Here is a 10,763-nt window from a genome sequence, read left to right on the forward strand (position 1 = left end):
GTATCACATGCGCTCTGTCATTCACTAAGTTAGTCAAGTCTGTCATCAGGCATTATTTTCATTTGCTTCTTGCACATTATTGTATATGCATATCATTATTGTTCTGCTGCAGCATATATCTGTATAATATTTATTATTACTATTAGTATTGTCTGTTTTAATTTACCGTACATGTTATTCTACTCTCAAGTTTTGTATAACATCGGTTGATTTGTATTGGTCATCTTACCATCTGTTCATACTTTTCAATTGTCATACTTTTTGTACGTTATCTGTCTGTTATTATGTACGTATTTACCTGTGCTTTGACATATCTCTGTATTTAACCCGATTATGCTCTTGCGGTATCGGGAATAAATAAAGATAAAGATAAAAATAAAGGTACTCGGTTACTGGATGGAACTTATTAGGCTGCATTTTGAAAAACTGTAAATCTATAAATTTGCACTGTCGTCTGTCCATCTCTGTCTTTCCTTAATCTCGAGGATGGAGTTAGATAAATAAAAGTCGAAAGAAGGCATGGAAATCGTAAGAGAAAGAAAACCAGATTAACTATGTTTGAACTTCCGATTTGTATCGCAATGCACGTTATTTCAATTCAAAATTTTTTCCCGAACGAAGTTACATTCATAACCAGTAAGACTCTATTGCTAACAGGAAAAATATAATGTACAGGGGTAAAACACTATCACACTCCATGCAGGAAACTACTGTGTACCTGTAGCAGTAAAGGCATAATGGCGTGTCTATTTCGCACTATATCATTATCCCAGTAATTTAGGAACTATAATATATATTTTTAAAAATTACAGTAGACCCCCCTTTAACACGGTAAATACGTTCCGTGTTATATGAATTCCGTGTGGTACGAGTCACTTAAATACATGAGCCAATCACGGCCCAGCACGTATGCAGTTTAGGGACTACGACTGTTTGAAAGGTTTTCTTCCATAAAATTAATCAATTCTAGACTAATTTCACTCAACATTTCCAAAACACGTATAATTTTTGGGGAATAATCTGTACAAACTATGCTATAAATGAAAAATTGTATGATTACTTACCGAGTGGTCNCATCGGAAACTATAGATCAAGAAAAATATTGACCATGTGTGTGTTGAGTTCATTCCAAATTCTGTTAAGTTTAGTTATTGTTTCTCTTTTTGTGGTATATTCAATACGAAAGAAGTGGAGAAACGGAAGGAAACAACAAAAGAATTATTCGAATTCGAACAAATATAGAGAAGATTCGTCTGTATCTGGAGGTAAGCAATCTATATACATATATAATTGAGATGGATTGATAATAATAATAAGCACAGATCCCAAACGAATGGGAGTTGAAGGTTGAAAGTTGGTACACAGTTCAGGTACATCATGAGAACTTACACTAAGAAAGGATTTTTCGAAATTTTCCCTTCCCTACAGGGGAGAGGTTGTTAACACTTCCCCGCGGGGAAGTGTTAAGAATGGAAGTGTTGAATAACAATGAAAGCGTTAAATTAAGATAAAGCGACGTGCAAGATTTACAGGGGCAGATACGGTGTTTTGCATTTTTGCAAGATATGGAACATATTTGTGAACAGATGGGATAGAGCGGCGAGCTTCTCCCCACTTATGGGCTTCGTTGTCAGGGATGGCGATGGTTAAGTGAGTGGGAGGGTAGTGAAGTCGTGACGAGATGTCGGTCGTACTCAAAGATGACACAATATTAACGTTAAGAATAACATATTTAATTTATAAGAAATGGTACAAATACATGCAGTTTCCTTCGAAACTCAAACAACATAACAAATAGCAATAATGATAATAATAATATATTCGCGTCCCGACAATATTATACGACTGAGGTCCATCTTTCCCGTCGGCGGGACCATCAAAGGTCCGCTACCCATAAGTTTTCTAAGAACTAATCTAAAACCGAGAAAGAGAAGTGAAGTTTTTCTAAGTCTAGCCTAAACCGAGAGAGAGGGAAGTAAAATTTGTCTGTCTTTACCTCGTTTGCAGTGGCGATCAGAAACTGCGAAGTTCCCAAAGGTAGAGAAGGCATGAGGGTGTCGGTCCTGGTGCTTCTTTTTGGCGATCGCCCGGAGGTGCGAGAGCGATCCACTTTTATACCCGATTAGCGTGGGAAATATCTGGGACTTTTTTGACGTAATTGTCTTTGCAACGTAAGTTGTTTACTTGAATTTGACAGTTTTTCAGATTTATTACCGTCTCTGCTGTCACGGGTGACGAAGTTATGACCATCGTTCGTCGTCACCCCAGTTGACCAGTCAGCATTAAAGTCGTCATCACTTGGGGTAATGACTGGCCATCCTTGGTAACGTGATATAGTTTCTCACCGCACGGTCTACCTTGCAGGTGACCTTTTTGTTCACCCTCTATACAGTAACATATGTCTGTTGTTGCTAATTGGTTATTTACTTGAACACCGCGGATACCTTACAATCGAGCGATCCCCTGGAGAGAGGGGAGATTTTCCTCGGTCGTTTATGATGACTTCGCCCGTTTAGGAGGTCACCTTTTGAAATGACGCAGTACACAGAGGGGTCAAAAGGTCTATTCCCCGGGCAAGGGAGTGAAAACGGGAGAAATACGGGAAATAATGATGAAAGAAAATTTATAATATAAAATTAAGTCTTTATAATTTTCAAAAGCGAGTTTGATTTCTCACATATTTTTAGATCCATCTAAAAATTTTCTAATTAGTCTGAAAACAGGATGACCTAATCCTTGCATTCTCTGAAAACGGATAAGATTGGCTGTAATGTAATAATCGTAATCTTCGCTATCATTACTTTTTCCCGAGCAACGCCAAGCTTTGCTAGTAATTGAATATTTTTTGTTTTTTTAATTTATAAAATATCATTAATTTAACCCGAAAGGTGTGATCCGACAGCGATACAGCGCTCTATATTAGAGCTCAGCCACATGTTTTATATTAAATATGGAATTTTTATAAAATAATGTTCGATTTTACTTTTGAGGTTCTTATGCATATATAGGTCTACATAAAAAAGAAAAGTACGGTAATCGTGTCAGATTTCATTCTTGCAGCTTTTTGAAATTCTTTACTTCTAAAAATGTTTGTCTACTACTGTATATAAAATGATCGTATATTTCTATTGTTAGATTTTCATTATATTATATTTTTATCTCTGATGATGCTTACTTTTCCGATTTATAATCATGATGACAACTTTCTCCAAAACTTCCTGTAGTTGCAGTCTGTGTAATGTGCACTTTACTCACATCTTGAATCTTACTGTCAAATCTCTTTACACTATTCTTAGGCCACACCATTCAACAAACGTTTCCTTTATTTAGATGTTTCTGCTGAGCTGTACATTTTCAGTCTGGTTTCACCAGTTTTCTTATGGATTAAAATTCATTTATCATTATTATTTTATTAAAAGTATTATTAGCTTATCTTTCTTACAATAACTTAAAACGAATTCTTATCGGTTGTGTTATACACATTTACTCCGTTTAAATCAAAAAGCATATTAAATAAAAGATAAATACAGGAATAAACGTTGGATTCTAATAAGTCGAATAATAGCTGTCGAGTGCAGGTACTTCTCTTTCTTCTTTGCTATGGCTACTTTGATTAATACACTGAATTTCATTTAATTGTAACATCAGTTGATCTTTCTATTAATTTAACTTTTGTGAGAAATCATGGTAATTTTCTTTTTTCTAGTTCCTCTTTTAAATATTCAATGGTGGTTTTTTCCTTTGTAAATCTTGTTTGGTTTCTGTAATCGTAGCCATAATAGGTTCTATTAGAATCAAAGCAGTCTTGTTACATTTTTTTTCTTTTCTAATGTTATCATAAAAACATTTTGCTATGGCTTCCTAGAGTTGGTATATTACTTTAACCATAACTTTATGTCTGTTGTAAGTCATTCACGTTACACTTCAAAACTTTATATTTGTGGGCTTACTTTCGTATCTTTTCATACTTTTTTGCGATTGTTTCTTGTAGTCATAGTTCTTAGGGGCACATCAGTTTATTTTGTCAGCTGTGCCACATTGTGTATATTTATACATGTTAAACGTTGTACTTATGCTTTAAATAACTAATGAATTGAGTAAAAATTTGTCCTTTTTTTCCCCCACTTTAATAACACAATTAGTAAATCTTACATTTATAAAATAATATTCGGCAGTATAAAAAGTTCAGTAGTGAAGTATGTAACTTTACCGACTGTTAATAGATTTAATTTACAGTATAAAATCGCTATATTTTTCATTATACTATTAAGAAATTGTCTGTGGCTCTATCTATCATAAGATTTTAATATAAAAATTTTTTCCTGTTATAAAATGGCAAAATGCCCCATTTTAACAGTAAAAAAGTTTTATACAACTTATAAAGTTTGAGAAAGTCTGAAATTTTCTTTAATTAAGTTCTACTTCTCTCGAGATATAAATCGCTTTTATCTCTCCATCACTAGACCTTTGACCACTAAAATTTAATTGCATCAATGACCCTTAATCATGCCTCGATTTCATCGTTTAATTTTTACCTCATCTTCGATATATTAAACGAAATAAATGCAAAGACATACAACCAATTTATATAGCATAAATATCCACAAATTTCTTTTTTCTATTTTTGACTGCTATGAGTTTAGGAGGTGTTAAAACATAAAGATTTAAAAGAGTTCAAGGAGTGAATTTTGGCAGAATTTCGGTAGTTTCCTTTCGTATGCATACACAACACTCTGCAAATAAGAAGTAGTTAAGCATGATAAAACTTGCTACTAAGCGAAATTTCTGTCAGCCAAACTGTGTTTAAGAGAATCTTTGTTATCTTACATACGTGTTTATCACACTGAGTGACCAATTAAACTTAATTAAAAGTTCTTTAAATTGTGTACAGGAAAAAAATAAAAAAATGTTTTCAATATGTTCGATTGGTCACTCAATGTGATAAACCCTTACGTAACTTTTACGATAAACTTTCTTGTCATATAAATCAAATACAGTAGAGCGTCGATTATCCGAAAGTCAATTATCCGAAACAATTCCAGTCGACAAATTTAAATTTTCGCCAGTGCTGTGGTGCTGCGAACTTTGGCTATGTCTTGGGCTACTCAAATATTTTATGTTTTTTATACTAAATTAACTTCTGAAGTATAACTTTTTATTGTTTTTATATTTTTAATATATTTATTTTCTTTGTACAAAATAAAAAAATAATTTTTAANCCTTGCTGATATTATACTTATGTTCTTTTAATCTGACTCCTAAACTTCTATTAGTGACACCAATATAATTTTTATTGATGTCTAATTCACGATTATCATAAGGAATCCTGTATACTCCAGCTTTTTTCTTTATCTACTCTGTCGTTGTCGTTCCTTAATAATTTGTACAGATTAGGAGCTCTCTTGAAAATTAACTTGGATTTTTTGCGGACTGAGATTTCCTTCATGATGTCTTTTCTCTTTTTATCATACGTGAATTTTGTGGTTTTGCCGAAATCGCATTTTTGAGCTTTAGTTTTGTTTACTTTGTATTTTCTAATCAATTTTTCTTCAAATCAAAAATTTTTTTTCTTATCGCTAGGGTACAGGAAAGATATGATAATAACATTGATAAGAAAATACAAAGTAAACAAAACTAAAGCTCAAAAATGCGATTTCGGCAAAATCGCAAAATTCACGTATGATAAAAAGAGAAAAGACATCATGAAGGAAATCTCAGTCCGCAAAAAATCCAAGTTAATTTTCAAGAGAGTTCCTAATCTGTACAAATTATTAAGGAACGACAAGGACAGAGTAGATAAAGAAAAAAGAGCTGGAGTATACAGGATTTCTTATGAAAATCGTAAATTAGACATCAATAAAAATTATATTNTATATTTATTTTCTTTGTACAAAATAAAAAAATAATTTTTAACGATACAATAGTCTTCGTTAGGCTTAACATCGACGAAAATTCAACGCGAAGCGACACGCAACAGAGAAAAATTTCAACATAGGATAAATTAATATATTTTTTGGCACATGATCGGTTATCCGAAATATCGGTTATTTCAAACCCCAGCCCCCAATTAATTCGGATAATTGACGCTCTACTGTACTATATTATAACGAACAATAAAAACGAAAACTATATAAAGAGTTTGGTTTTCTCAGCCTACCATTGTCACGTTTATCGCGATACTGTGTTAGCAAGAAATGGTACAATTTCATTGATAAAGTAAAAACCAATTCAAAATACGATATGTTAAAAAAATGTTAAATATCGTATTTTTCCTAATGTTATCACAACCAACTGTTTTATTCACAGCTGAAAATTAAATGATAATCTGCCAACCAATGAAATTTTGCGAAAATTAGACCGAATATTTAAATTATACACCCTCGAAAACCAATTAAAATATATTTTGTTTTTCCTGGTAGCCTTGTATTCTATAATTTTCCTATTCGAATGCTAATATTCTGATGGTCAGATAGAAAAAAGGGTTTGTTGCAGAAGAGAGTTGAAATAAATTTGACTAAACGTAGTACTAGTTGACCTACTTCCAGAAGAGAGAATGATCTGCGACTACTAATTAACCGCTTTTTGTCTGACCAATTTTTAATTTTTATGTAATTAAACATAAAAAATACTTAAAACTGGAAAAAAAACGAAAGAAATGCGTTAATTTTGAAGAGAAAGCTTCAAAGTTTATTTTCCATTGTCTTCCCTTTTTGCGAAATCTGAGTAATTGTGTTTACAGCTGGATGACCTTGAGAACAGCTGGTATCGTCTTTCCGGGACATTTTCAAAAAATTCTCAGGAGAATGCTTTAAAGTAGGGTGAATAATAGCTGGCCGTATATTTTTAAACATTTTTCAAAAATTACGGTTTTTATTGCGATNTATATTTACTTATTATTTGTATTGTTTATATCTAAATCATTACCCCCTGTAACAAGGACTCCTTATTATGAATAAATATATTTGATTGATTGATAATCTAATTAATAAACTGTTAGCTAAAATAAATGATTTGACAAAAAAAGGATGAGGATGGACACTTGTTTAAATTGGAATTCAAAATTAAATTGATTAAAAGTGGAATTGAAAATTAATAAATATATGCCATTAAAAGGGTTATCGTGTATCGAATTACTCAAAAAGTAAAATCGAAAAAAAACTGTACTGAATAAAAAAATAACGATAATGAATGCTTTAAATAGGCTTATTTTAGCATATTTAGACCCAGTTAATAAAAATGCTGAGACAGTTACAAAATATAAATAATATGAGCACAAGTAAGATTTTAATAGACTGTAAAATGTTAATTTAAAAAATAGAGGACGTTTGGAGCTGACAGAGGGAATATTATATCCGATAGAAATGATACCTTATTATCACTACACTATAAAATTAATTAGAAAATTAGATTAAATTAAATTACAATATATAGTTATGCAGAAGAAATTTGTCTGCATTACTACGTATTCGCCATTCATTTAAAAAACAACCACAATGGTATTTATGATTATCAAAATATGTAAATAATTCGGATCTTTTACATAGTATAAATTTATAGACTTAAAAATGAAAAACGTGACCCAAAATTTTATAATGAAAACAGTTTTAGCATATAATTCTCAATATTTAAAATTATACATTATTTTAAACATTCAAACACACAGATTTCATAAGCAATTGTGTTCTTCAGAGACTTATTGTATCAAACTCTTTATTTGTTACTTAGAAAATTCATTGAAACGTTTTATAAAAACAATAATAATTTATTAATATTAAATATAAAACTAAGTTAAAATTATTTTATTTCTATCAACAGGTTTTAAACTCTCAGCAAGAAACAGAGAGAAACAGGAAATAAAAAGCAAATGTGTGTCTGTGTCATTTTTACCATTTATCTGGAACTTTGTGTTTTCTCAAAAGAACAGAATTCAAAGACAACAATTTCGAAACAAAGGTAAGTTTCTACTTTGTTATTGGCTGATTTAATTATATGTAAGTAACTTAAGTAAATTTTTCTTTCCTCCATTTTGAAGCTGTAGTAAGTACAATACTTGGAATCACTACGCTATTTCCTAAAGAAAAAATCGTTCGCATTAATATTTTTGGATTCAAAGTATTTATTCTCACACATCCGGAATCTGCTCAAGTAATTAAACATGCGTACATCTGTATTAAACGTTTTATATCAATAACTGAAAATACATAATTTTTGCAGGAAGTGTTAAAAAGCAACTCTCTAATCCAGAAAGATTTTTCTTACGACTTCTTAAAACCATTTCTGGGAGAGAATAGTCTTCTGTACAGGTAATGTATTACTCTATGTTTAATTAAAATGTAATTGTTTACAGTTTTCTAAATTTAATTAAATAAAGTTCTGATGATAATTGGAGAAGAAGAAGAAAATATTTAGCTCCACATTTTCATCTTTGGAATCTGAAAAATCATCAAGACGTGTTTATGAAACATTCAAACATGTTAATCATGAAATTAAAAAAATTGCAGAATAATGAAGTATTCAATGCCTTGAAATTGATGAAATTTTGCGCTTTAGATATAATTACAGGTATGAATACGTAATGTAAAATATGTATTTAAAGGTAATAAATATCAGTTTATATTTATATAGAAGTTACATGTGGAGTCTCTGTGAATTCTCAGACCGAGGGTAATCAAGAGTATCTCTCTGCATTAGATAGGTATGGAAAATTTACTTCTGTATATAATGTATTCGTTTTGAAAATATTTACAAAATTCAAGTTTAAAATGCATGTAAGATAATTAGTATAAGAGGGTGGACCCAAAAAACCGGATTTTTTGTATAAAAACTTTATTTATTCAACTTTTTTACAAAATGTATTCTGTCACCTTCAAAGTACTCTTAGATGCGATGCACTTGTGAAGTCTTTTTCCCCACTGTTTGAACACCTCTGGAACTCTTCAACCTTGATGTCGTCCAGTGCCCTTAAGCGAAGCTGTTTTTACTGCCTTCACGTGATCAAAACGCTCCCCTTTTAGATCTTTCTTCATTTTCGGAAACAGAAAAAAGTCGCACGGGGCTAGGTCTGGTGAATACGGAGGGTGGGGAACGACAGGCCATCCCCGAGAGGCCAAATAGTAGGTCACTCGTAAAGCCGTGTGTGCGGGGGCGTTGTTGTTATGAAGGAACAGTCACCTGATCGCCAAAGTTCCGGGCGTTTCCTTCACACATCCTCTCGCAGATGTCTTCTCAATTTTTGGCGGAATTTTTAAACGTTTTCGTCGTTTCGAGATTTTGAAGGACGCTCAGAACTTCGCAGGCAGAACGAAACAACAGTAAGAGAAACAGAACACTACGCTTAAACATAAACCTACAAACTGACGCCGTTTGCGCAGCTGTTTCGTGAAGGTCTCTACTAACCCCATGTAACAAGAGAACTCTCTACTACGTCTACGAATGGCAGCGCGCTCTCAGTTCGGTTATTTTTTTGGGTCCCCCTCGTATAATGAAATTTTCAAATTTTTCAAAAAACGTGAATATTTGGTTCAAGTTTAGTAAATCAAATGCCCATTCAATTGATGTACACTCACTCAGCATTAGTATATAAATAAAAAACACTACACCTTAATTTGCTGAGAAAAAATTTAATCTAACGCAAACGTTTTCAGCCAAATCAGTTGGCCATCGTCAGGCTAAGAACATTCGAATATAAATAAAATGGAACAAAAATTTAAATACAAATAAAATAAAATAACGAGCGAAATATATATATAAATGTATAAAGAATAATAAAAGAAATAAAAATTATTGTTACAAATAACAAAAAAATGTATATGAAAAAATAAGCATAGGTTAATTAAATATTGAAACGTTATATAGAAATTTAGTGAAATGCACTTTATGCAAAAGAATATTAAAATAACCGCAATAAATTAAGAGTCGTCCATTCGTTTGATAAAGTATTTCCAGACCGATGGCAACCCTTCAGAATCTCTAGAATTGATGCATGAATCATGCATCAATTCTAGCAATTGCAAATTTGCAAATGCATTGCAAATTTGCTTTTATATATTTCAATTTTTTCGGCGCAATTCGTCAATGTCGGTGAATGTACTGATTTAATAATTTCTGCTTCGTCCCATTTAACGATTGAGCCTTCAACTTGCGCCATTTGCGATAGTATAGTGGCACTAGATCCCTTGCTGATATTATACTTATGTTCTTTTAATCTGACTCCTAAACTTCTATTAGTGACACCAATATAATTTTTATTGATGTCTAATTCACGATTTTCATAAGGAATCCTGTATACTCCAGCTCTTTTTTCTTTATCTACTCTGTCTTTGTCATTCCTTAATAATTTATACAGGTTAGGAGCCCTCTTGAAAATTAACTTGGATTTTTTGCGGACCGCGATTTCCTTCATGATGTCTTTTCTCTTTTTATCATACGTGAATTTTGTAATTTTGCCGAAATCGCATTTTTGAGCCTTAGTTTTGTTTACTTTGTATTTTTTTACCAATGTTATTATCATATCTCTCCTGTACCCTAGCGATCTGGCAATATTTAATACTCTATTAATTTCCTGTTGCCTATCCAACACACTACTGCAATAGAGAAAGGCCCTTTGGATAAGGGCACGGAAGGCAGCCACTTTGTACTGGTAAGGATCATTAGAGTGGGACGGAATGTACAGAGGGCTATGCGTCGGTTTTACGTATACCTTAGTGGCCAAGTGCCCTTCTTTGAACTCAACGTCAATATCCAAAAAATGTATCTGTGAAGCA

The 10,763-nt window shown here is 32.1% G+C and overlaps 1 protein-coding gene across 1 annotated transcript; it reads left to right on the plus strand.

Annotated features, from left to right (window-relative positions):
- Nucleotides 1-1,108: 1,108 nt before the first annotated feature.
- Nucleotides 1,109-9,731, plus strand: LOC111634540 (cytochrome P450 4V2-like). The gene is made up of 6 exons (XM_023379337.1): nt 1,109-1,265; nt 7,816-7,953; nt 8,033-8,145; nt 8,215-8,303; nt 8,390-8,562; nt 8,626-9,731. The coding sequence occupies exons 1-6, from the start codon at nt 1,109-1,111 to the stop codon at nt 8,775-8,777; spliced, it is 822 nt and encodes a 273-aa protein (XP_023235105.1). The 3' UTR covers nt 8,778-9,731.
- Nucleotides 9,732-10,763: the final 1,032 nt, after the last annotated feature.

This window comes from Centruroides sculpturatus, unplaced genomic scaffold, assembly GCF_000671375.1.
Source record: "Centruroides sculpturatus isolate CEXI.00-Female unplaced genomic scaffold, Cexi_2.0 scaffold861, whole genome shotgun sequence".
Classification (NCBI taxonomy): domain Eukaryota; kingdom Metazoa; phylum Arthropoda; class Arachnida; order Scorpiones; family Buthidae; genus Centruroides; species Centruroides sculpturatus.